General features: G+C 46.3%; 1 protein-coding gene across 3 annotated transcripts in view; it reads right to left on the bottom strand.

Annotated features, from left to right (window-relative positions):
* Window positions 1–27,861, bottom strand: part of LOC147027132 (collagen alpha-1(XII) chain-like) — a 365,482-nt gene that overhangs the window by 288,452 nt on the left and 49,169 nt on the right. For all 3 annotated transcript variants that reach the window (XM_085883313.1, XM_085883312.1, XM_085883314.1), the window contains exons 6-8: window positions 17,487–17,753; window positions 15,856–16,020; window positions 14,467–14,634 (exon numbers count right to left, since the gene is read on the bottom strand). In XM_085883313.1, the coding sequence (XP_085739439.1) occupies window positions 14,467–14,634; window positions 15,856–16,020; window positions 17,487–17,753 (600 nt within the window). The remainder of the gene's footprint in view (window positions 1–14,466; window positions 14,635–15,855; window positions 16,021–17,486; window positions 17,754–27,861) is intronic.

The following is a 27,861-nucleotide window of genomic DNA, read 5'->3' as shown; positions in this document are numbered from 1 at the left end:
CCGATAATTAATCGAACCGTCGAGGTCGACGATAACACCGCTCGGTTATTCTGATAGTACGGAACGGGTCGCTTAAGTGGCCCGTGTCCGAAGTCGACCTGCGGCGAGGTGCGATCGCCCGGTCTACCCTCCGCGTGGGTACTTAGGTAGGTCGAATTTGGCGAGCAACCCTCTCCCACGCGGGGGCTGATTGGCTCGATCGCGGTGAGACCGAAAGGTCCACCCGTGACTGGTTCCCGGCGTTAGTCCGAGAGGGTCACGACTGGATTGTCCGTCCGGTGGGCGACGTGCCGCGATTCGAGTTACGTGGCCGTCAGCACGCCGGCGGGCGCGAAATCCGCAACACTGGTGTCAGAAGTGGGATACAAATTCATCGCCCTCCTCGCGGCACTGGTATCGGAGAACAGGAAAACGGGCTCTCCTGTCTCCGGCTAAATTCACGGGAATCGGTCCAGGGGTGAGAGAAGCGACCCCCGATTCCCTCCAAATTACGAGCGAGCTAAATTCACCCTTCACGAGAAGCAAGATGGCGTCTCAAGGCGAGCGGGAGCCGGGGGTATTAGAAATGGATGTAGAATGTGTAGAATCCATGGTCCGGGATGGAATCCCCGAGCAGGAGGTGTTGATTGTGCAGGAACATGAACTCCCCCAACTGAGCCCAGAGCCCCAAATGGGTGCGGCAGCGGCCGCGGTGTATGACACCTCCCCTCCCCCCCTCCACCAAAACCCTTCCCCGATCCCTGCCGAAACGGCTCACCCAAGCACACCCGACATGGCCCAGCTATTCGCCATGCTGGCGGCTATGACAGCGAGGATGGATGCGGATACACAAAAGATGGATGCTTATACACAAAAATTGGATGCGAATACACAACAAATGAACGGAATGGAAACAAACATGAAGGAAGAAATGAAAGAGCTACGGGGTGAGACGCAGAACATGGGCCGATGCATGAAGGCCGTGACCAGGGAGATGGGAATGGCGACTCCACGTGTGGAAGCAAATGAGCTGGAAGGGGGTGCAACGGCTGACAGGCCCGCGGTGGAGGCTGGTGAAAAAATAATTCGGGGGGCGTGTTGGGCGAGGGTCGTGAAAGAGGAATCGACGGTGACCAAAAGGGAAAAATTAAATGGGGAGACCAAAACGTGTGAGACGAGACACGAGGTGACGACAACGGAAATAATAGTTGAGACACGGGAGATAGAGGGTGAATTGGACGGGGTAAGTGACGCACACACACACACGGAGGTAGTGGAGGATAATGGGGGTGAGCTGGTGGACTGGGTGGAGACCCAGTGCGAGCACCTGGATGGCCTCCTCCAGGAACGAGGGGAGGGAGTATGCCCCCTTGAGGCAAGTCACGACCAGGTGAGTTCGGTCGTGCTTTGCGAGGTTGAGGGGACGAGTGCTGCGAACGGTTGCACGGAGAGCTTGGGGGGTATAGAGGCCCCGGAGACCCTTGTGGGGACACGAATCCCCAGTGTAGTTGTCCCTGTGTGTGTGGTGCAAGGTGTGAGTGCGTCACCGTGTGTGGAAGCGACCCCGTGTGTGAGTGGTGTGGTGGCGATGGTGCCGGAGTACGTGCTTCCCAGCACGCCGTGTGTGGATGAGGCACGGAGTGTGAGTGAGGCACCGCGGGTTAGTGCCCCCGCGTGTGTGGGTGAGGCACCGTGTGTGGAAGAGACCGCGTGTGTGAGTGTCGCCGTGTGTATGAGTGAGGTACCGCGGGTGAGTGCCCCCGCGTGTGTAAGTAGTATGGTTTGTGTGAGTAGTGAGGCACGCGTGAGTGAACGGCCGTGTGCAAGGTCGCTGTGTGCAAGGGAGACCGTGTGTGTGAGAGAGCGGTATGTGAGGGAGATGTCGGTTGGCATGCGGGAGCACGCAGCCGCGTCTCCCGGTGTGAATGTGATGGAGTGGACTGTGTGCGTCGTGACACGCAGGTATGCGTGTGTGGAATGGAGACGGAGACGGCGACAGAGGAGAGAAAGCCGGGTAGCGGCTGTAGTTGTTTCGGGGACCGTGCCGGGTTCACCCAGCAGTGAGCACGCGGTTCGTGCTGTGCAACGCACGAGACCACCACGTGCTCGCTTGCGAGAGTGAAGTCCCGGTCCGGAAACGCACGCGGTGGATTTGCCGATCCCGCGGACGGACAAAGTTTAGGCAGGTAAATGGATTTGGACCGGACGGGTTCTCCACGCGATCGTGTGTGTTAAGCTCCAACGGGCAAAGCACATGTGTTCGCGTGGGGAACCCCTCGAGACGTGTGGCTTGTGTTTTTTTTTTATGCGCACGGTGACGTCATGGCTGCACGTGGGGTTGGAATCCGCCAGGAGGGGTATCTCTGCCGGATGGTCCCGTCCAAGGAGGGACGAGGAACACGTGCAGCTGCATGACGTCACGGGCAGGTGCAAAGTGCGCGAGCTCTGAGTTGCCGCGCAGGTGCTGCGCATGAAAAAAAAAAAAAACAGTAAGCCTCACTTTCGGGTGCACAGGATTCCTGGGCAAGGGGTGGAAGACCCCCTTGACCCTGGGCACAGGATGGAAACTAGTTAGGGGGAAGGGTTAGCTTAGTTAGACCGACTCCATGGGGCAGGGGTAAGTCCTCATGGAGTCCGTGGAATGGATTAGTTAGAGGGATTGTAGCCAGATTTAGGTTGGGAAATAAAATGATTTATTTGGAGACAGTGACAGACTTGTGAATGTGTAGAGGGGACGTAGCTTAGCTACGTAGGTTAAATGGAACGTGCTATAGTTTAAGGGACGACGTGGGAGCACGAGTTAGTTAGGGGAGGTAGTTAGAAGGATGGCAGAGTTCGGTGGTGTGTGTGTTGAAGAGTTGGTGAGTGAAGTGGAAGCATGTGCTTGGTGAGTGAGTGAGGCCAGCGGGTCTGTGTGTGTGGAGCGAATGGGGAATGCATGGTGCGATGAGTGATTGGGGGGGAGGAGTGACTCCCGCCCAAGGGACCCCGGGGTCAGTGTAGAGTGAGTTAGCTGGGTTAGTCAAATTGAAAAATGGAGGTCGTTGTGTTGTTGGTGGGAATGTAGGCTCGAAACCCATTTGGAGGGGTGCAGGAGCCCTGTTGACGGGCTTGGGAGCGTGGCTGCGAAAGGTGAGTATCGCTGAGTGGGTACCCCGGGCACCAGGCTAGTCGGCCGTGGTAGGCCAAGGGTCCATGGGGGGCCGGGATAGAGTAGTGGGCACGGGTGCGCCTGCTTGGTGCGGGGGCCCGGGGCGCCATTAGCCGCGTGGGCAGTGTTGTGGGCACGGGTGACCCTCGGAAAGGGGCCCGGGAGGCCGGCCTGCCACGTGTGCGTTTCAGGGGAGGTGCCATAGGGGGCACTCCCCGGTGTTAGGGAGCTGGTAGGCTCGGAGGCAGTGTAGTGCCCGGGGGTGCCATAGCGGGAGATTCGGCAGAGGGTCGTGCCTGCCAGAGAGAGCCACGTGTCCCAGCCAGGAGACCGTGTGAGGGCACGGAGAGAAAATTGGTGGGCGAGGCCCGAAATTGTGAGGACACCAACACAGGCGACGGGAATCTGGGTTGTTAGAACCAATAGTTTAAGCGAGAGGCGCTTGTTGAAAGCCCCGGGGTAGTTTAACTGTTAAATGGATAGGGTAGATTAGGAGATGTACCCCTCCGCACCATCCATCCCCTCACTCTCGTTGTGGGCCGCTGGACCCACTTTGGGTTAGATCGCCGAACTCTGGGGGAGGCCATTCTGAGGCTTCGGTGGGCCTCGACACAGGACGCTAGCTCTCCCTTGTTCCCCTCCGGGAAGGGAACGTAGGGGTTGGGAGTAGGCTAGGTGACAGGATAGGTTAGCCGAACAAGGACGATAAAGGGGGTTAGGGGACGATTTATAGAGGGGAAGTAAACATAAAAGTAAAAATAAAAAATAAATAAGTTGGGGCTAAATTGGGGTTTGGACAAATTAAGGGAGTGGGTATGTACAGTGACAGGCAAAGGCGATAGGTTGGGAGGGAGACAGGTAGGTAGGTCCGAGCCCGCCTTCCAAGTGGCCAGCACCACCGCACTCCCTCCACCAACCTCCATTGAACGGCAAAGGCTGGCCAACTTCATCGGCTGGCCGTGTTTTGCTTCAAGGCGGAGGCCGGCCAACTTCATCGGCAGCTGTGTGCTGCAAGGCCTGTGCCGGCCAGTTCATTTGCTGGCTGTTTTTCTTCGAGGCCTGTGCCGGCCTGGTTCTGCGGGCTGTGTTTGCCTGCAGCGGCCTTCTTCTGCGGGCTGTGTTTGCCTGCACCTTTTCCATGCCATGCCCACTGCCCATGTTCACCAGCCCCGTTCAATTTTTGCTTTGCCCCCCCCCCCCTGTTCATTGCCATGTGCGCCAGGATCAAGGCAACAGTTTGCAAGCTGCAAGAACTGCCCTGTTGGCAGCTACAACACGGGCCTGCAGTGGCGGCCCGTGCACCGTGTTTGTGTCCATGCATCCATTCGTTGTGTTCATTGCGTGTGCCACTTGAGCTGGCACGGAGACTACGTTTGTGCGGCCCATGCACCGTTGTGGTTCACTGCGTTCAGCTCAAAAGGGAAGGCCTTGGACTGCGTGTGAGCAGCCAGCTACGTTCCCTGTCACCTGCATTGTTTTGAGCCAGAGACTGCATGTGGGCAGCCTGGCTCCCTGCTAACTGCTTTTCTTTGCAGAGTTCAGTGATCCTGGGCCATGGTTTAGTGTAAAATTTGTAAGTTAAGGTTAAGATGTACTGTAAATATGAGTGCGCCCCCCGGCATGTCTGTCTAGCGCCGGCAATTTTATTTAAGTCGTCCGTGTGAGTGAGTTTGTTTAGATAGTTACGCAGCCCTCAGGTTATTTATTTTGGGGACACGAATACCATGAATGTCGCACTCAGGGATCCGTAGGTAAAATGTACTAGGGGAAAACTACACATGATGGCACACGAAAATTTGACGACTCGCGACGAGTCTGTAAAAAGGGGAGGGGGTAGTGTTGTGGTTACCAAATTCGCAAACCACCATTCAGGTCCCTTAGGTGAGGTATCTCGGTAAGTACATGTGTAGTTAGGCCCAAACCCGTTGTCTAGTGGGAATACATGTCATTTATGCGTGCTGCGACTCTTCAGGATAGCCGTTTTTCTTTTGCTATCTTTATTTTGGACCAACCGCCATGATTACCACCACAACCACAACATCAACCACCAACCACAACGCCGCTTCACCACAACCGCCACGACCTTCACGTCACACCTCGCAGCCGTCGCATTGCCACCGTTCTTGCGCCGCCTGTGGGTACCGGTGTTGGACTCGTGCAGGGCGCGCGCCGAACAGCGTGTACAAAATCACGGATTTTGTGCTTCAAAAACGGATCAAAAACGACACACGCCCACTTTTTGCCGTCCAATCGGTGAGCGAGGGGCGAATTGGCCCCGCCCCCAGGGCGATCGATATATGCAAATTTATGGATCAAAAAGCCTTCACGCCCACTTTTTCTCGGGCCAATGGGGAGCGAGGTGAAAGGTCGAAGGGAGGGGGTCGAAGGGAGGGGGTCAAAGGCGAAGCTCGGGGGCTGATAAAAGGACCGTGTTCGTCAGTCACGAGAGTCGGGGAGTCGAGAGGCGGAGAGTAGGAGAGTAGGAGAGTCGGAAACAGAGAGTCAAGACTTCGCGGGCGGTGGAGCTGGTCGTCGTGTGCGTTGGAGTCGGAACGGAGGGGACGGAGCTGTGGAAAGGCGGCGACACCAGACGAGGGGGTGCTCGCGTCGGGAGCTGCACCCCAGGGAGGCCGACAGCGCGACCTGGCCGAGGTGGAGACGCTCGTCGTGGGATAATAAAAATCCTCTATACCCCGAGCATCAGCAACCCCCTCCTGTTCCCCCCCGCGCTGAGATAGTGCGACCAAGGGGGCCCCTTTCCCACCCCCTACCAGACACCGTCCGCGAGGCCCGCGGAGTTGAGGCGCCATCGCCGCTCCTCGTCTCATCACCAGACGGGTAGGCCGACCCGGTCTCGGCCTCAGGCCCGCCTCATCCTTGGGGGTATTTCTTTTCCTTGGTTTTGGGTATGTGTTGTCGGCGCTGTCTGTGAAGTAGAATTGTACAAGTGTTGCCGTGTGCTCGGTAGTCGGTATTAGCTCTGCATTGTGTCTTCTCTTTTATATTTGCTTTTTGTGTAAATTGCATTGTGTCTTTTCTGTGTGCTTTTGGTGGAATTGAATATGTGTGCTTCCCGTGTGCCGCGAATAAATGTGCTTTGTGTTGAACTGTTTCCCGCTTCGCTTCGTCATTTCTCCCATTGAATCCTCATCTTGCTTCACGTAAAGGGTTGGTAGTGGGCTGAATACGCCCGATAATTAATCGAACCGTCGAGGTCGACGATAACACCGCTCGGTTATTCTGATAGTACGGAACGGGTCGCTTAAGTGGCCCGTGTCCGAAGTCGACCTGCGGCGAGGTGCGATCGCCCGGTCTACCCTCCGCGTGGGTACTTAGGTAGGTCGAATTTGGCGAGCAACCCTATCCCACGCGAGGGCTGATTGGCTCGATCGCGGTGAGACAGAAAGGTCCACCCGTGACTGGTTCCCGGCGTTAGTCCGAGAGGGTCACGACTGGATTGTCCGTCCGGTGGGCGACGTGCCGCGATTCGAGTTACGTGGCCGTCAGCACGCCGGCGGGCGCGAAATCCGCAACAATATATATATATATATATATATATATATATATATATATATATATATATATATATATATATATATATATATATATATATATATATATATATATATTTTTTTATGTACAAACACATTGCATATATATGTATATATGTATATATATATATATATATATATATATATATATATATATATATATATATATATATATATATATATATATATATATATATTTGTACCTCTCTTTATATATATGAAGTTGAAAGTGTGTCTGTGTGTTTCTCTGTGACCTATGCACGTGAAAAGTACTGGACTGATCCTCACGAAACTTCACATGCTGACAGAACATGTACCCAGGAGTGTCCCGATGTAAAATAATTGCACTTCCGACTTCCGGTTTCCGACTTATGACGTCATCACCTGATTTTGTAACTTTAATTTTTCAAGTTCAGCCAATTGACATGGGGCCAACGCCATATACAATATATCTAACATATGATTTTAATTTTTTGTTTGTCTGTTTGTTTGTTTGTTTGTCTGCACGCGCTAATCTTCTGAAAGGTGAAAGATAGGAGCTAACTACTGAAACAAAAAATGTCGGGATGGGCCCCGGGAAGGTTATAGGCTATGTGGCAAGGCCCCTCCGCTGGGGGGGGGAGGGGGTGTGTTTCCCCCTCACCAACCCCCTAAGCCTATGACTGCCATGGCCCAATAGGGAACTGATACTGTGCTCACGTCAGACATATGTATAGAAGATTAAATTCATTCAAAAAGAACCGGGGCAGTGCTGGGTGCATTCACCTAGTATATACATACATATATATATACACACACTCATATACACACACTCATATACACATATATATATATATATATATATATATATATATATATATATATATATATATATATATATATATATATATATATGAGATCTCAGAGGGAGTGTGTGTGTGTGTGTGGTTTTGTCAACAAAAAATGTCAGAAATGTCATCACTTGCCAGAGATAATACAATTTTGTTACACTCTGCCCCGTATAAGACATTACTGTTATTTGGTTGAAGCAGAGTCATTGCAGTGAAATTAAGCATATCCCAAAACATTTGCATTTGTTCCACATTTTAATTATTATTATTTATTTTTTTCCATTGGTCTTCTTCACTTCGTAAAACAAATTAAGAGTATTTGCATACTGTGTTTCATATACAATTGAATAGCATGTGCCATTCTCTCGTTTTGAAGTTCCAAATACGAGTATCATCCTTAAGTACAAACAAAAATGTAAATGAAACAATACTCTTGGAAGATGATTTAATATAACTGGTCGCACCCACCCCCAATGGCAGCAGCCAGCTCGAGGGGCCATGCTGTTATCTTTATGATTATTAATATCTTAGCAGAATACCCACCCTATGGGCAATCTTGATCCAAGCATACAACACGTTCTTCTCACATGTCCCTTTATTTGAACGGTGTGTCGGGAATAGACTGCTGCCTCAATCGCACCCGAAAATAATTTTAATCCAGGTTACATAGATGAAACGACAAAATGCATATTGCTGATGTGCATATATAATACATTGTGGTTATATCGCTCTGATAATTGAAATTGCACCCACACCCCTCAAAAAGGAAGGAAATTCCAAGATGGGTCAAAAAATAATAAAATTCAAAACTTGATGAGAATCAAACAAAACTTGCACATGCACAACTTCACGGTGCCTTCGTTAATCCCTGAAAGTTTCAGCTTCCTCGGTTAATTCCTCTCGGAGGAGTAGATGAAACATACGCCCATACTTGCTCCATTATAGGCTGTAAAGATTGCACGAAGAGTATGCTGAAGAGCCTGCCGCTTCGAATTGCTTTCTGCTTTCCATGTTGTTTTCTAAATTGCTTGCTGATGACTGGAAATGGATTTCCAAAATCTTTGCACAAAATGTTCCTTTACACACGGCCAAGTGGGTTTACGCACTCTGGCATCAAGTTACAGTTCTCACTCTCCCTCTGTTGTCACCGTGCTACTTTCTATTATTGAGAATGATAGCTCTGTGGCAAACAAGGTGCAGAGGATTAAAAAAAAAAACTTTCACCACCTTTTGGAGCAATTCCAGAATGTCTGGATTGAATAGGCTTTCTTTGTTTGGTGATATTGTTGATTATGGTGGTGGTGTGGTAGTGGGAACAGTGTATTGCTCTTGTCGAGGTTTTAGTTTCAAATCTCGCTGCAGAAAACAGTTTTAAAGATTTGGATCCAAGACGTCTGTTAACAAAATTAGTCCCAGAACGATAATCATGCCACCATCCCACTGTTGGTAAATCGAGACAGGAGTTGGAGTACTATGCCCGAGTCTTTTTTTCAGGACTGGCTCTGATGGATATTTCGTCAACACTGCGTAGTTTTCAAGAGCAAAGAGAGACCTTATTGCTCGTCTTTGCACGAAACACCATGGCCATGTCCTTAATTGTGCCTGCAAAAGACTCACCAAGTTCTGCACCACAATTGACCCAAAATACCTGTGATGACTTGTAATTGAAAAGCCACATGTCCAGTATAAAATTGGCAATATTTGTTAAATTGGGAACAATCGTCAATGTTACATCTAAGACAGAAGAGAACAATTCTTCGAAATCCTGTCTGTAAATGTGGATGGAGTGTAAATCACATCCGTTTATAAACCCCCTGGTACACCCTATGCCTTTAATGACCCCGTAGCAAGAAAGCACTCCACATGACGAGTGATAATTGGAGACATTAATAGTCACAGCTCATGATAGGGACACAAGGAGATGAACATAGATGGGGAGAGTGTGGAGTCCTGCACTGATGCAAATAATCTCAGCATAATGTATGACCAAAAGCTTCCATTTTCCTTTAACAGTGGACACTGGAAGCACGGTTTCAAACTGGATCTTGCCTTTACAAGTGACAACCTAGAGAACTTATGAAAAAAGATCAGGCTGGACCAGATAACACATTCACAACAATCACACATTGGAATACATTGCCTCAAAAGCAATGCCATTCCCCTGGCATTTCAACAATATAAACAAAAAGAAGAAGACGTCATGCAGAGCACGACACTTGCAAAATCCATGAAACAAATTTGACCTCAAAAAAAATTGGTCGTTGAATTAAATGACCAAATATGCAACTCCTCTTCAAATTTCAAGTGAATCGGATGAAAATTGACAATTTTAGAAATTCGGCCTATGTTGACGTTCTGGCTTATGTGGACCTCAAAAATAATTGTTGGTTGAATTCTGTGACCTGAGATGAAAATACTCTTCAAATTTCAAGTCACTGAGATGAAAATTGAGGATTTTAGAAATCTCACCAAAGTTGTTGACCTTTGGCCTATGTTGACCTTTTGACCACAAAAACAATAGGCTTCTTATTTTTGACAAACTCTACCATGTGCTGAAGTTTCGTGAAGATCAGTTTAAAATTGTGACCTGAAAGCGATAAACAGACAGACGGAGAGACAGACAAACAGACAGACAGAAAGACAGAATAACAAAAGACGTCGTGCAGAGCACGATAGTTACAAAATTCATAAAAACAAATTTGACCTCAAAAATAACTGGTGGTTGAATTTAAAGACAAAATATGCAACTCCTCTTCATATTTCAAGTGAATCGGATGAAAATCGACAATATTCGAAATTTGGCCTGTGTTGACCTGATGGTCGATGTGGACCTCAAAAATAATTAGCTAGTTTAATTCAGTGACCTGAAATATAAATCCTCTTCAAATTTCAAGGCAATCGGATGAAAATTGAGAACTTTATAAATACCACCTTAGTTGTTGGCATATGTTGACCTTTTGATCGATGTTGACCTTAAAAATAATTGGCGGTTGAATTCATTGACCTGAAATATAAATCCTCTTCAAATTTCAAGTCAATCGGATGAAAATTGAGGATTTTAGAAATCTCTCCAAAGTTGTTGACCTTTGGCCTATGTTGACATTTTGACCTTTTGACCTCAAAAACAAAAGCCTTCTTCCTTATGACAAACTCTAACATGTGGTGAAGTTTTATGAAGATCGGTCTAAAATTCTGACCTGAAGGCAATAAACAGACAGACAGAATAACAAAATCGACTGACCAATATACTTGAAACATCTTCGATTTTGCAAGTAAGTAGAAAGTTCAGAGAACAGAACACATTACCAAGCGGTCTTGAGAAACAAGGACATGGGCGGGGTCTCCGAGTGGCAAAGTTGATTGGTCGTGGTGTAAAATGCCATAATATTTTGTCCAAGCACTGCTCAAATGGAAGGGTTTTGAAAGTGCCAAAAAGGCAATTTATGTTCTGCAGTGTTCATGTATATAATTCAATTCAAATAACGATAAGGATTTTAAGAGTTGTAGGAAGAAAAATTCAGAGGTTTAACACCATTGATGCAGCGTCTTTTACACCATCTAATTTAACACGTTACAATAGTTATTCATGCCTGTTGTTTGTGTCCTTTATGACATCCTTAAAAACAGTAAGACTCCTGTTTAGAATGATTTTCAATTGTGTTTAACTGCCAGACTGGAAACTAGGAGGGTTTCACATATGATTGGAATTTGGCCATTAAAGGGATTAAAGTGTAAGATGAGAACTGCCCCATGTCTGTTGATCGGCCAAGAAAGACGTACCAAGGGGCTGTCATACTATCATATATTCCTGGCCTAACCCCATTCACTGCAAAGTTCCAGAATGGTTCCAAGTAAATATTTATTTCTGACCCATTTGCTGAAGCCACCATCAAAGCAGATGAGGAAAAGACGATTGCCATGTTAGAAGAGTGGCGGGAATCATTGCAGGACCGGATAGAGTCTACAGACATGACACAGAGCCTGCACAGCTCTCAGAAGGCTTAAGAATGATCACACAGAAACGAGACAGCACCACAATGTGACGGAAAATCAGATTGCCCAGCAAATGCTTCTCAGATCATCGCCCCTCTACCAAATAACCTAAACCGTGCATTAGTCAGCAAGAGAACCAGAAAATACTCTGATTACACAAAGCTATTCTCCATGAAAGAGCTGGATATTGGTATTGAGTACTTAAGAACAACTAAGCTGCTGTTTTTGATCATATCTGTATGGAACAAATTAACCATGTTGGAACCAACATATGGAACTGGCTTACAAGCTGAAAAGTCCGGAAGTTCTGGCGCCAACCTGTGTTATCGCAATGCTGAAGCCAGGAAAAGACTGCACAGTCTAATAGTTTTAAACTCATCTCTTTGCTGTGGCACACATACAAGCTATTTGAATGGCCGATTCTTAACTGCTTAATGCCATGTCAAACAAGATCTTATCGATGAACGGGCTGGCTTTCATCCTGGAAAATCATGTATGGGACCATTGCTTAATCTGACACAGCACAAAGAGAATATGCCTCGTGTTGGCTTCATGGTTAGGGTGGTGGGCTTGGGATCCCAGGATCCTGAGTTCAAATCCCCCATGGCTGTTGAATTAATACCAGGTGGGGTTGACTCTGCCTGTCATCCTTCTGAGGTTGGCAAAAAGAGTACCAGCTTGCTGGTGTCCTCTGTTGGAGTGGCCACCCGTCCAGGATTGCGCACAATAGCCAAGGAGACTGCTTAGGCAGCAGCAATGCTCTGCACAGAGTACGGTCCCACTGGATGGATGGACATAGACTAGTTACAAAAAAGCGCTGGGGCTATATTTCTAGCTCACCTGGAATATAGTTCCAGGGAGCTTATGGGATGGCGTGTCATCAGTCCGTCTGTCCATCCATCTGTAAAGACTTTCAACATCTTCTCCGAAGCTGCTCATGGGATTATGACCATACTTCGCTGAAATTATATTTGGTATGTTGCAAATCAAGTTTGTTCATGGCATTAAAAAAAGATCAGTGTCTAAGAGGGTTTTCCGGGGGTCAAAGTGGGTCCAAGTTTGACCCCCCAAAGGAGGTAAATCTGGGCCCGAAAGAGATCTACGGGGAGTTGGCCCTCAAAATAGGTATTTGCTTTCTTTTCCAAATCTACACACACACAATTACGATGAAACTTGATCACAACCTTCATCACCTGTGATGTACTAAAGTTTGTTCACGACAATAAGAAAATCAGGGTCAAGAGGGGCATACGGGGGTCAAAGTGGGTCTAGGTTTGACGCCCCCAAAATAGTTATTGCTTTCTTCTCAGAAACTACACACACAATTCCAATGAAACATCACCACAACTTTCATCACCCATGATGTACCAACGTTTGTTCATTCCCCTAAAATAATTGGTCCCATAACATTGGTTCATTGGTACATTTTTCTGATTCCATCCCACACTGACTTCTTCCTGAGAATCATTATTCTACCAGGTGAGTTCCCAGGGGTATTGGCCCTATTTTTAGATGTCAGCTGCATATGACACTGTCAACCATCGCAGACTTCTCATCAAGATCCACAAGATGATCAACGATCATCGATTCACTGAACTCATGCAAAGCCTGCTCAAATCTGACGATTATTTGGGGAAGTTTGTGGGAAGTGCAGTCGATGGTGGCAACAAAAGAATGGTTTATCCAAAGGAAGTGTCTTGGCTCACCCTTTATGACATGAATGGCCAATCATTGTACCCGAACACAAGGTGCTTCATTTATGCCGATGACATTTATGTACACCACAGTCAAACAAACAAAAATTCGCCATGTTGCCAACCCCACCAAGTCCCAGTTATTCCATTTAAGGACACAGGAGAAACAACAACTCGCAGACTCATGGAATGGCACTCAGCTTTCTCAATGCCCCCAATCTAGTCTATCTTGGGGTCATTCTTGACCGCTCATTGACTTACAAGAAGTACATCGAGAAAGTGAAAGCCAAGGTAAATACCTGAAATTAGCATTCTGCACAAACTGGGTAATTCAAAGTCGGGTGCTTACCCTTCACCATTAAGGACCACCATTCTTGCCCTCTGTTATGCAACCACAGAATATCGACGTACAGTATGGGAGCGATCAGCACATGCGAGTAAACTTGATTATATGCCCAACGCTCACTGTCATTGTGTTAACAGATGTCTTAAACCAACCAATGTGAAAAATCCTCATCTCCTGTATTGCATCACTCCACCCAACACAAGGTGAGCGGTTTACAGCAGAAGGGAATGTCTTAAGCAAAGCACAGATATAGGACATCCATTATACAATCAGTTTCCATCACAGAGCAAGCTGAAGTCGAGAAAGAGTTTCCCCACCACCACACAACCCCTCGATCTGGATCCTGATTTCACAAGGATCCTAATGTGGTGCAAAAGGCTGATCGGCGATTATGACACCACCAATTGGGAGCTGCAGCCCACAGAAGGCAGGCCAGCAGGATTGAACGAACACTGTCAAGAATGGCGATGTCTTAACCACATACTCGCGAGGGTAGGATGCTGCAATGTATCCATAAATAATTAGGGATACAGCAGTGACTCGATGATAAGTGACTGCCAAGAGGAGCCCCAGATGATTTCACACCTGTCATGCTGTGGGATCCTCAAACAAAATGCACCCTGAGTGACCCGGCAAGTTTCAACGGAAGTGCCAAGACACGTGTCCAAGTACAACAAGAAGAAGTCAAGGGCAAAAACACAGTTGGCTCATTTTTGACCTTCACTAAGGTCGTAATCTTCATATCTGCCCTACATTGGTCTAAATATGGTGCAAATCCAAACACTGTGGTTGACTGTTAATGTTTGCAGGGAAATTTGTTACTTAGTGTCTGTCGCTCCTTTGAGATGTAGTGCACACAGACATAAAACTGTGCTTTCACACCTCTGAGATGACTATCATGTTACGGAATAGAATCACCCACCGATCTCGCCAAGTCTCAGCTTCTCCAGTTGCATTTGTAGGCCTGCGCAAAATTTCGCTGTGAGGTTCCTCAGCATCTCAGGCAGCGCCTCTGAGTTCCTGGCTTGGAAAACATGTAATGGACTTGAAGCAACCAATTTCAATTGTGCCTCGCCAGCCGCCCCAAGGCCTGAAAAGAAACAATGTAGGTGAGACGTACGAAAAACAAATACGCACGAAAAAGTCATCATCATCATCATTTAATGAATTAAATGTGGCATTGCTGGGTACTTCTGTATGGACCATAAAATACTACAACATCCTTACGAGTGACGCATATCGATGGGCAATAACGACTTACCGTGTTAGTTGCATCAATAAGTTTTTTTAACCTGCTGGTCAAGAGAGTGATTGGTCAGTGTTATGCAATTGTGGGTGCATGACTACAACAGGGTGTGTGTGTGTGTGTGTGTGTGTGTGTGTGTGTGTGTGTGTGTGTGTGTGTGTGTGTGTGTGTGTGTGTGTGTGTGTGTGTTTGATTAGTGTCAGGATAGTTCATTAGGTTTAAGTGTAAAATGTTCTACCTGGACATGCCGAGCAAACCGAATTTCAAAGTGCTTTATAATATCTTTCAATACATGACTCTTTGAGCAGTTATGAGACCAATACGTTAATTTCCGTTTTTGTCTGCATAGCATCAATACATTCTTTATGAGAAAATACCACAGCTTATGACATACTTGAGTGGCTACCTGGCACTGCATGGAGGTGAGGGGGTGGATGGGGAGGAGGGATACCTGGTGCTGCCCTGCTGGATGAGCTTTTCCTGGTGGTGCTTTCAGGATTCATTGGGTAATGAAAAGCGACGGTGGCTACCTTTTACCTGCGGCAGCACTACCTGACACCACATCCCAATATACACTATATAGCGGCCTTTGGTGGCATCAAAACGGACATCAAGGGCAACCTGTTGTAGCTTAAAACCTTGCCAGATTCTAAAATTCCGACATCCAAAGGTTGGGGCCTCGAGATGCTACAGTGCTGTCGTGAAAGAGTAACAAACTAACACACAAACACCTGAATATATTTCCGAGATTATCAAATGAACCAAATAGGTAGATGAAGTCCTCATTTCAAAGGATATAAAACAAACCAAGGATACGTTTGCTCACTGTAAAGAACCAAGACATTGCCAATGATATGAACCCACATTGTTATATCCAAAGACTAAAAGATAATTTGGAACAAAATAATCAACTGAACAAAGCTTCCACCTTACATAAGTAATGCAGGTAAGTATTACATTTAATATATTCAGATCTTGACAACAGCAGGCATGCAAACATTGACATTGAGGTATGTAGTCTTGGCAAAGCAAAAACTATTGTCAAAGTGAGATTATCCTCCGTACCAACAGCAAACACTTCAATGCCTGCTTTTTGGAGTTCCTTGGCCGACTCCACTATAGGGTCCCAGGATGGCCCTGCCATGAACACCACAGCAGCACGTGCTGCCCCAACTCTTGGTCCAGCTTGGCTCGGCATGAGTTGAGGCAACACCTGAGCCAACGCACGGCCTACACACATCGCACAAGAAAGGCATCAAAATCAAAAAATCCGTCACCTTCCCACCTGGAAGCCTATAACCACCTGTAACTAACTAGTCGGCACATAACACACATCTTTCATATTAACCCCGTGCAGATGCTGTCTTCCCTTTTAACATAAACCGAGTTTGGTGTCCATATTTCATGTTGCCATTCGAAGTGTCCTGTTTTCCATCAAAGAAGAGAAAAATATGGAATGCTTTGCATTAATGGTGAAGACACCAGATGAAGAACAATGGTGATGGAGTGCTTGCATTATAAACATATTGTTACATGTTCATGGGATGGGTGGGGGGATCAAAGTTAGAACTAAGGTATTAGCACCGTTTCTATTAATGGTAAGGATTTAGAAGCATTTTCTGAATCAAGATCAATGTCAACAGAGTTGTATTTCATGCCACCGCTGGGGGGGGGGGTGGGTTTGTCTATGCCTTGCGATTGGCAACAACCACTGGCATGGGGGACAGTGCTAGAACAGCGTCTGAGAGTGGGCTGATGTAACCCCCAAAAGAGGGGGAAGGGTTGCTGGAAACTAAAAAGGGAGGGCTTTTCTTTCACATATATATATATATATATATATATATATATATATATATATATATATATATATATATATATATATATATATATATATATATATATATATATATATATATATCTCTGTTTTATTTTTCTGTGGCAGCTCTTCGATCTCCCAGGTGGTGCTCCAATGCCGGTTGGCAGCTCTCCGTTGTACCACCCTGTAGGTTTTGTGATGAAGACTCTCAAAATGATCAAGACATTGTCTACCTCAAAACCTGCTCTGATTTCGTGTGGATGATTTGTGTGTATGTATGTGGTGCCTCTGCTTTATAAAATTAATCTTCCTGGATTTTTAAGTGTTATTTATTCAATGTCATTTAGTTCTTTTCTTTGGGATTCTCCTTTGATGTCATCTTGCCTGTCTTAATCAATTTGTATTTCATAAGAATATGCATCTGCTTTGCCTCCACGTCGTGCGGTGCTGAATAAAACCGTTTCACTGAGATTGGCTACCCCCTGGGTGTCTAAATTGTGTTAAATATCCCATATTGATTACCTACAGGGTTTAGACCTCGTTCAGTACATAAACACATTCTGTGTTTGGGTGCCTTACGAAGCAGATTCAGCCTTAAGCTGACCATTGCGACTCGACTGTTTCTCTAGTCTATTTCTTTCTCGAAGAATCACATCACCACTTACGTTGAACCCTATTTCCCTCCAGGGTGGCATCTCACCACTTGAGCTCACGGCAGACCACGCACCGACTGACATCATTCTGTTTGACTACTTTTTCATTGTCTACCTGTTATCTTAAACCCTATCATTATACGAGGCTCATAGACTTTATTTTCCATGACCTTTAATGTCTGGATATATTGTCTACAGAAAATACTGAAGGAAACAAGATTTCTCACCGACATTTGTCTGCACGCCAGGCATTATAGGCATGGCCTTGATGGCATCTTCCAAAGTCTGTTCGTCGGTGTAGTGAACAAGTGGGATCTCCGTTTCTGCAGAACTTGTATACTGCATCACGGCGATGCGTGTGCCTGAACGATATATTGGTAATGCAGAGGCAAGAGCCACCAGGAAGTGGCGCAGACGGCGAGAAATGGACTTTGGGATCGCTGCATCGCCAGGAACCACAAATATCACATCAGCCTCAACTGAATCAGCACATGCTGCGGGGTTGGGGTGATGGGGGCAAGGAGGGATATATGTTTAATGGTCTTGCCAAAGTTATACAAACAAAAGAGAATGCTTAGACTTGCATCGTAGAGAAATTGTTTCTTGAGAGGAAGACTGGCATTGAAATCATGAAGTTCCGCAGGGCTTGCGGTGTGTGCACAAGTGTTCTTGAAAATGATACATTGCAAAATTATTCATTTCATACAATGTATGATATAAAAATGTGGTAAGGTATAAAGATCAAGCAAGAAAATAGTTGGAATTCTGGCCACTAGAAGCCAGGCAGTTGCTTGGCTGGAATTGTAATATATGACGAGTAATGCAGCACCACATTCACATTATCTTTAAAAACCTTCGAAACTCTGAGACATTAAAACAACTATTTGTCTCATTTTTCAACAATTTCACAAAGGAAACTATAAAATATCTGAACTCTTATTCAACCGTGATTCTCTATGAATGGTAAAATCATTCCCTCATCTTCATGCATAATTCATTCCTTTATGTCTACCTGTCTCAGGAGGTCATGACACGATCTCGTGCTCTGATTCCTGTGTAATAGAGCATGCCAAAGGCATCTGCGAGTAGATGTTTCTCTTGGTTTAAATATCCTTCCTTATGGTCACGCTTGCTTTGCCGTGCTTTCCTCGATGATATCATTCAATTTTCAGATTCACGTGCATAGGATGGACTGCGTCAAGTGATTTACCAAGTCTATTTAAACCCCAGATGATTCACCATAAAGAACACCCAAAGAAAAACACTTGGCATCGCCTGCTGTCATAAGCAGGACTTCCTTCATCTCACTGCTGTTGCCCCCAACAGCACCCCTCACCTCATTTCTCAACAGCTCCAACCTTCTGCGTAACCCTGCCACAGTAGTGTATTGGAAAGGAAAGAGTGAGTCATTGGCTGCTGCTGCTACTGCCGCCGGCATGCCGGGACAATGACGGAACGAGGGCCCCTTTCCTTTTATCTACTGTGAAGGCCTACCTGCTTCAGGAATCAATGCAAATTCCTGACAATTAAAATCCGCTCAGCCATGGCAATGATCTCACTCACCATCCTCGCGCTTTAACCAGCTGGGGCTTTCCTCACTAAATCTTCTGCTTCTGTGCTCATCTGAGTCACTTTTTTTTTCTATATCCTCTTATTACATTTTCCTACTACATATGGGATGTCTTGATATTCATGTCAGATTATAAACCTTCTTTAACAATAGGACATAAACTATAACCCCTATTTGATGTCTTCGAGTAAATGTGGAATTGTATTTGTCCGTGCAATAAACGATTCACATTCGTATGCACGGTTTCAATATTTACCCCTATTCCAAAAAAAGAATGGCAATTCATTGAACTATTTCACAGTTGGCATGGACTTTTCACTTCGTAACTGGTCCTGATTTGTGCTGATGACTGGTGGCAAGTTAATCAACGCCGATGTGTAAATATGGCTTTCAAAAGAGAACAACATTGAAAGCTCTTTGCGATGTTGCAGGAGGTCTTGTCAGGTGATTGGACCAAAAATAGGGTTGCTGATTTCTGGTTTACCTCATTATTTTGGCATGAACTTACATCACTATAATTTTACCATAACAACCATGTCAATGCTCCAAGATGACATCAATGTGAGCTGGTTCGCGGCGTGCCTATAATGCAGACTGAGAGAGGATCAGAGCTTGCCCGCAACTTAAACTTGTACATAAGGGACAAAAACCCTTAATTATTCGCTCACATCGTGGTTCTTTAGCTGCAGAGTCTACGGCCATGGCCAGCATTATTGTTTCTTATACGGGTAAAAAGAATGTTTGATCTACTTCCAACCATAAAATGAAGGTCAACAATTTCTCCAAACTGTCTTGGCGACGGTTTTTTCGCAACTTGTCTTCATTAAATGTATCCATATTATTACATGTTTAAACAGTTCGGTATAATCTCTATTCCCTGCTTTTCTCAAATTCGTCAAATAACTTAACTGCAATGTTAAAAACAACAAAAGCTCATGTGATAGCCACATTAAGATTTATATAAAAAGGGCAATACAATGAAGTCAAAATAAGCCAAAACGAGTAGATTGACTATTCATTGCAACAACGATGATGTAGAATTATAATCAGTCAGCAGGGGCTGTCCGGTGCTGTCCGGCTGGGTAGGGAGGATAGCCGGCGCTGCCAAGCAGGGGAATAGGGATACCAGCACCATCCGGCTAGAAAGTGGGATACCCGGCGCTGTCCGGCTGGACGAGCTTTTTCCGGCGGGGGTTTCGGTACGTGTTGAACGTTGAAAAGTGATGGAGTTATTGGCCTCCTGTTGGTGACCTTTTGCCTGCGAGCCGGCGGAAGTACTGCCTGACCCCACATCCCAATATATACTTTATAGAAGCCTTTGGTGGCCTCAAAATGGACAGCAAGGCCTACGTGTTGTAGCTTAAAACCTTGCCCAGATTCTGAAGTACATACACCCAAAGGTTGGGGCATCGAGGTGTGAAGGATTGCCATAAAGGAAAAACATACAAATGCACAAATAAGCACACAAACAAATACATACACAAAGAAACACATACTGCACAGGCAGACAAACACACACAAAACACACACATATACACAAACACCTGAAAATATAGATATTGCTATCATAAGGAGCCAAGATATGTCCATATAAGGAATACAATTTTGAGAGTAAAGAAGTAGAAAAAAGTTAAAAAGCAAAAATAACAAAAAATACCAAAGGAAAATATATATATATATATATATATATATATATATATATATATATATATATATATATATATATATATATATATATATATATATTGTTGCGGGCCGGAGTTCCGGTGGCGAGAATGACCACGAGGTGGGGAAAGTTACGTCGTTTCCCACCGCATTCTCCGGAATTGTAGGCCGTCGCTCATGGGTAATCCCCTGACACGGCTTATTCCTGTGACGGTCGCTTAACGGTCACTTAATCCTGTGACAGTCGCGTAACGGTCACTTAATCACGTGACGGTCGCTTAACCGACGATGGACGCCAATACCTCTACCGCGTAGCGTAGGGTCTTTTGTCCAGAACCAATTTACCTAATTAACCACGTGGTGTCACCTACCAGGGAACCACGCTCTCGGTATGTCTTGCCCAAACCGGATCACTCCACCAACTACCAACTACGCTTGGTCTTGGACCAAGCGCGGAACGTTTTACCGCCAGCTCCCAATCACGCAAACACACGCGCTTGGGCCGTTCACAAAATATGGAAGGGACCTCGCATGTGGCGTCCCGCAGAGCCGGCGTGGTTCCCGAAATAGTTCCGTCCGTTACAAGACACACGTCTCCCGTCTGGGCGCTACCGGATTTAGGGGTGGCCAGCTGGGACCATGCACCGGGGCCCCCCAACAGTTTCGATGACATTTTGAAAATCCCTTGAAAATGTGCTTCTAAAGTTTTATTGTTGGTGAATGAAGATTGTAAAGTCTTTGTAAGGATATCTTTTCAAAATTGTCCATCATTGTGAGGGTCCTTTTCAAGCTTAGGCTTTTTCAAGCCGTTTCTTTCACGGTCCACAGAACGGATCCAACGTGGTCAAAAATTCCCGGGGAAAGCCTCGGGCATTGGGGGCCCACATTTGGATCTTTTTTTGGATCGATCATTGATTTTTCGGATGGTTGAGCGTGGTCAACTAACTACGGCACAGCCCACCAGAGCCCAGCAGGAACAGACGGAATACAGAGGTCCAGCCAGAGGAGAGGTGAAAAGGTGAAAGTCGATGTGGTAAAACTAGGCCAGGCCAGCACAGCACACGGCTGGCAGGGGTTGTAATGTACACAATGAAACTGCAACTGGCAGGGAACGCCGTCAGTACCCTGCTTACTGGTGCGCACAGCACGGTAACACTGTGTGACTTTCTATGTTCCAGGTGTGTGAAACATACTTGTTGTTCGTGATTCTGGTACATCCCACGTGCACTCTGACAATATCTCGGTTACTCGGTACCTACCAGCTGCAGAAACCACAATGAGCGGCTTCGGTGACGACAGGCACAAATCCAGGGCTCCACTCCTGACATAAGCCACATCGACCAGCTCACAGTTATTTTACCGATACATCGAGAACGAGGCGCCAGTGGAGCATTTCATGACCTTTCTAAGCAAAACAGGACACACTGGACTCCAGCAAGCAACGGCATTACTGGATTTTTTGAAAGCCACTGGATTGGACATCGCTAACTGCCGAGAACAGTCTTACGATAACGCATCTAATATGAGTGGCCGATACGATGGGATGCAGGGAAAGATCAAACAGGAGAATCCTCTCGCAATATTTGTGCCATGCGTGACGCACTCACTGAACTGAGTCGGTCAGTCGGCCGTGGGATGCTGTAGACCTGCAGCAGAATTCTTTAAATTCCTGGAACAAGTGTATGTATTTTTTACAGCTTCCACGTCACGCTTCGCCAGATTATTTGATGCCCTAAAAGCCAAAGGTCTGCAACCAGATTATTTGACGCCCTGAAAGCCAAAGTACCAAAGCGCCTCAGCGACACTCGCTGGTCGGCTCATTCTGATGCAACCGAGCTCTTGTAGATGGTTACAGCAAAATCATGGATGTTCTTGATGAAATCGCAAAGGATGAACAACTGAATAGTGAAACGAGAAACACCGCCGAGACACTTCACCAAACGATGTGCACGCTTGAGATAGGGTTCTATGCTGGTTTCTGGTCTACTGTCCTTGGTAGATTTTATCGTACGAGTAAAACCCTTCAGTCGCAAGCTACCGATCTCAACACAGCCGTGCAGCTCCTCAAGTCACTGGCGAGCTTTGTGCAGTCATTACGCGATCAGTTTGATACATTCGTTGTTGACGGAGTGGAGCGCTCAGGTACGGAGGAATTCGCTCGCGGATCACGTAGACAAAAGCGTAATGCCCGCCTCGCTCCCTTGGACTACGGACACACTCCAGAAGTAGAACTAGACGCCAAGGAGTCCTTTCGCATCAGTGGATACGTTGCAGTGATCGACGTACGTACGCTTACAGCGAGATGAGTGACAGATTTGGATTCCTGCGTGCTCTTGTTCAAATTGAAGTGGAGCAGATTCGAGAGTCATGCTCGAAGCTCGTCGAGCTGTATCGGGAAGATCTATCACCTGACCTCACAGAAGAAATGATTCAGTTTCAAGCCATGATGGAATCAGAGCCAGACTCGGGCCATACTGAACTCGAGATGTACAGTTTTCTCATCGATCGAAAACTCACCGATACTTTCCCAAACATGGAAGTGCTGGTTCGGATTTACCTCTCACTGATGGTGTCGAACTGCTCCAGGGAGCACTCGTTTTCGAAACTCAAGCTTATCAAGAACCATCTTCGCTCCACGATGGGGCAGCAGAGACTGGTCAATCTGACTATCATTTCAACCGAATCCGATGTGCTCAATCCCATGCAGGTTGACAGTGTCATATCCAAGTTCGCTGCTGCAAAGTCGCGCAGGAAGTTTGTCCATTGATTAAGGCACCGTGTGTATGTTCATTGATGTGGATGATACTGCCGTATATTTGCGGTCACTGGAAGTCGGCTATTAATCACCATTTCGGATTTCTCTTGCCCAGAGGGTTTTTAGAAGTTAGAAGATTTTTAGTGGAAGTTCATAGTATGATTAATGACAGTGCGTCATTTGTTATTTTCTTATATTAGTCCATCTCTCTCTTACCCTTGCAGCAACAGCATTTTTTGATTTGATTTTAGAATGAGCTCATAGATAAATCATCAGCTCATAGATAAGTCACCAGCCATATCAATAACAATCCGTCCATCTTGTCATATTGTCAGATTTAATGGTAATTTGTGAACATGTATGCCAAATCATTCCTGATCAGGATCTGCCAAATCTATAGATATAAGTTCGGTTGTTGATGAAAAAGCAGTTGTAATTTAAGTTGTTGATTTATCTCCAAATTTGGGGTCCCGCCACAATCATTGTGCCCACGGCCCCCCACATGGTAAATCCGGCACTGCGTCTGGGTCGGTCCGTGTCCCATTTCCTCACGGACACTCACACATACCATGTCATTTGCACGATACTTAACTTCTGGCACACACTCCGGGACAATCACTTCGGGGACTTGTGTTAGCCCACGAGAACCCGGGGCTTCTATCCCCCCAAAGCTGGGCATGTTTCACATCTTGCAACGGCTCCACCTCATACGGTCTTACCGGGCTCACCTAAGTCATGGTCTGCCTCGAGGGAGCATATCGTCTCCCCTTGTTCCTGTGAGAGGTTAATCCGACTTTCACATTGGGTCCCAATACATTCCACAAGCTCAACCCCAATGTCCTCTACCAGTTCTATGTGTGTGTGCTCCTCTTTAATTTCGTACAATTCATCAACCTCTTCTAATTTCTGCATCTCTAATATTACTTCCGTCATCCCCTGTCTGAGTTTCCAGGTTTCTCCCTCAATTATCATGGTGTCACTCGTTACCTCGACCTTGCCCATCGTCATTGCACTCCGAACAGCCTCCACACTCCCCCTCGACTCGGTCATTTCTCCATGTTCAGTCCCGATCCCATTTGCAAAATTCTGACCCATGTTTTCCATTTCGCCCTTTTACCTCTGCCAGCCCTGCCTTCCAGCTTGTTCGTAAGACTCTTCCCATGTTTTCCATTTCACCTCTTCTTGCTTGCATACCACTCCTCATTGCTTGCGCATTCGCATTCATTGTTTGAGTATTCCAGTCCATGCGTTTTTGTAAATCCCCCTTCATTTGTGTCAGTATCTCCACCAACTCGTTCATGTCAAGTGGCCAGGGCGGAGCCGATCCGCCACGATCGGGCGCAAACCCATGATCAGGCGATCCGCCACATTCAATCAGCCACAAACAGGGATTGTTCGGTCCTCCATGGGGGAAATTTGATGCAAGGTGAGCTCCGGCATTGTCACCGTTGCCCCCAATGCTACTGCTGGGTTTGGCTGCAGGGAAAGACCTCCCTCACAAATGTCGTCTTGAGCCACGGATTCTATTAACATTATCTCAGAACCCACCTGTATCAGCTCGTCTTGGTCCGCCATGGTTCGTACCGAGAGTTAAATAAAATTTGGCTGCTCTTAATTTCGGAGTGAAATGGGGGGGGGGGTGGTTGTCAAGCACACCCCTGGTCTGAACCAGTAAATTTCTCTCTGGAGGCGGAGGGTGCGAGATCCGAACTCCTGACACCAAACTGTTGCCAGTTTGGTGTCCCGTAAATTTATTTGTGGAGGCGTGGGGTTCGAGATCCCCACTCCTGACTACCAAACTGTTGCGAGTTGGTATCCCATAAATTTATTTGTGGAGGCATGGGGTTCGAGATCCCCACTCCTGACTACCAAACTGTTGCAGGCCGGAGGTCCGGTGGCGACAACGACCACGAGGTGGGGAAAGTTACGTCGATTCCCACTTGACTCTCCGGAATTGTAGGCCGTCGCTCATGGGTGACGCAGCGGGTCGCTTAACCGACCGTGGACGGCAATACCTCCACTGTGTAGCATCGGGTCTTTTTGTCTCAAACCAATTTACCGAATTAACCACGTGTTGTCGTATACCGGGGAACCACGCCCTCAGTACGTCTTGCCCGAACTGGATCACTCTACCAATTACCAACTACCTTTCCAGTTCAGATGCAGCTGAGTGGAACTACCAAGAACGTACCGGCTAAAATGAACAGATTATCGCGGATAAAGACCCGGCTAACGTCAGATCCGAACCATGCTGGACCAATGAAGGAAAAGACAGAAACGAACTGGGAACATTTCTGCAATAATTTATTTACAAGCCCTGACAAAAGAAGGACACAGAGCAGACATACGCGGGAATACAACAGGCAAGATTTACAATGATCAACGAAAAACACTTATGAAGTTCTACTTAAAGACGGCACCACACACTCAGACGCACACTAAGACAAAAAGAAACCCAGATGTTGGCAAAGGACCCCCGCAGCCAGAGAGGGAGGTGAGCTGAGGGTGCAGTTCCTTCAGGCACCTGAACATTGGAGGGAAGGGGTGCTCGCTGGTGCGGCACCAGTCAATGGTCGTGCGGCTCGGTCCTAGGCTGCACGCGTGGAAACCGTGTCTGCGAATGAGCCCGGGTCGGGTAGAGCGGAGTCCGAGGCGGGGATCAGGGTTTACAGCTCACTCTCAAGACGACTCACTTTCCGGCTCACCCTCAAGACGACTCACTTTCCAGCTTACTCGCTCACCCTCTCAGCACAAACGCTCCGACTCTCTCAGCACTCTACCAACGAAACCTCAGACTCTCTCAGCACACTTCGTAATTTATTGATCTCCCTCAGCGGGGATGGGCCTTGGTGAAGCTGACGTCATTGTCCACCTTTATTGGACGGGGCTTCCATGGGTCCACCCTTTCTGGGTGGGGTTTCAGCCATACAGGGAAGCCCACTCACTCCACACGTGCGGACTCACCAAAAAGGAACTACTGCAAGAGGATTTTTCCTCTGACAGTGAGTCGCCGGTTGGGCGAGTGGGCGAACAATTGTTTGTTCAGCCCATGCGAGAGGAAGGTACTGTGGTTCATAATGGAGGGGGAATAAAGATTTATTAATCTAACTAAGAAAAACATTGCAACGCACCCCAGTGTCCTCCCACTACACACGAGGAGAGGTTCCATCTCCACATATACTTAAATGAATAACTGACTTCGGGACAACTGTATGTTTGTATGCATACGGTTCCGAGAACCGTAACAATATATATATATATATATATATATATATATATATATATATATATATATATATATATATATATATATATATATATATATATATACATGTGTACATATAGAGCTCCGGGCAACGGTGACAATACCGGAGCTCACCTTGCATCAAATCCACAACTATCTATATATATATATATATATATATATATATATATATATATATATATATATATATATATATATATATATATATAAACACACACAGCTCTGGAAAAAAAGAAGAGGCCACTCAAAAAAAAAATTAAATTAGCATCTCTACATGCATGGCAGCCATTCCATTCCAGTGTCTGTTGAATTCCAACACAGGCACACTCATTCTACTTAGTGAGGTACTGATTCGGTGATCACCTGAACCGAATCTGATTTAACAAAGGAAAGTATAAAAACCACTGCTGTGGTCATCACTATCCTCTTGCAATAGGACCAGCTGGATGGCAAAAACAGTGCTAGTAGTACCTCAAAAGTAATTGGAATCAAAAAAATAACTATTGACCATGCCAAAATAGTTGAAAAGAAAGGTTTTGAGTGAGGAAAAGAAGGGTTCAATTCTGACTTTACTGGCAGAGGGATACAGTGATCGTCACGTTGCTTCCACCCTTAAAATTTCAAAGACAGCGGTTCATAAGAACAAGGTCAAGCAGCAGAGATTGGAGACAACAAAGCTACAGACTGGCAGAGGGCGAAAACGACTTTCCACTGACTGGGATGACCGCCAACTCATTCGAATGTCACTCAACAACCGTAGGATGACATCAAGTGACCGACAAAAACAATGGCAAACGGTAGCTGGGGTGAAGTGCACGGCGAGGGCGGTTCGAAACAGGCTCCAAGGGGCAGGACTGAATTCGTGCAAAGCTCGAAAAAAAGCCCTTCATCAATGAGAAGCAAAGAAGAGCCAGGCTGAAGTTTGCAAAAGACCATAAGGATTGGACCGTAGAGGACTGGAGTAAGGTCATCTTCTCTGATGAGTCCAATTTTCAGCTTTTCCAAACACCTGGTCATCTAATGGTTAGATGGAGACCTGGAGAGGCCTACAAGCCACAGTGTCTCGCACCAACTGTGAAATTTGGTGGAGGATCGGTGATGATCTGGGGGTGCTTCAGCAAGGCTGGAATCAGGCAGATTTGTCTTTGTGAAGGACTCATGAATCAAGCCACGTAGAAGGTTGTCCTGGAAGAACACTTGCTTCCTTCTGCTCTGACAATGTTCCCCAACTCTGAGGATTGGTTTTTCCATCAGGATAATGCTCCATTCCACACAGACAGGTCAATCAAGGTGTGGATGGAGGACCATCAGATCAAGACCCTGTCATGGCCAGCCCAATCTCCAGAC

The sequence above is a fragment of the Eptatretus burgeri genome, chromosome 5, assembly GCF_056783735.1.
Source record: "Eptatretus burgeri isolate ZD-2024b chromosome 5, Ebu_testis_v1, whole genome shotgun sequence".
Taxonomy (NCBI): Eukaryota; Metazoa; Chordata; class Myxini; order Myxiniformes; family Myxinidae; genus Eptatretus; species Eptatretus burgeri.
This window is presented reverse-complemented; position numbering and strand designations above follow the sequence as displayed.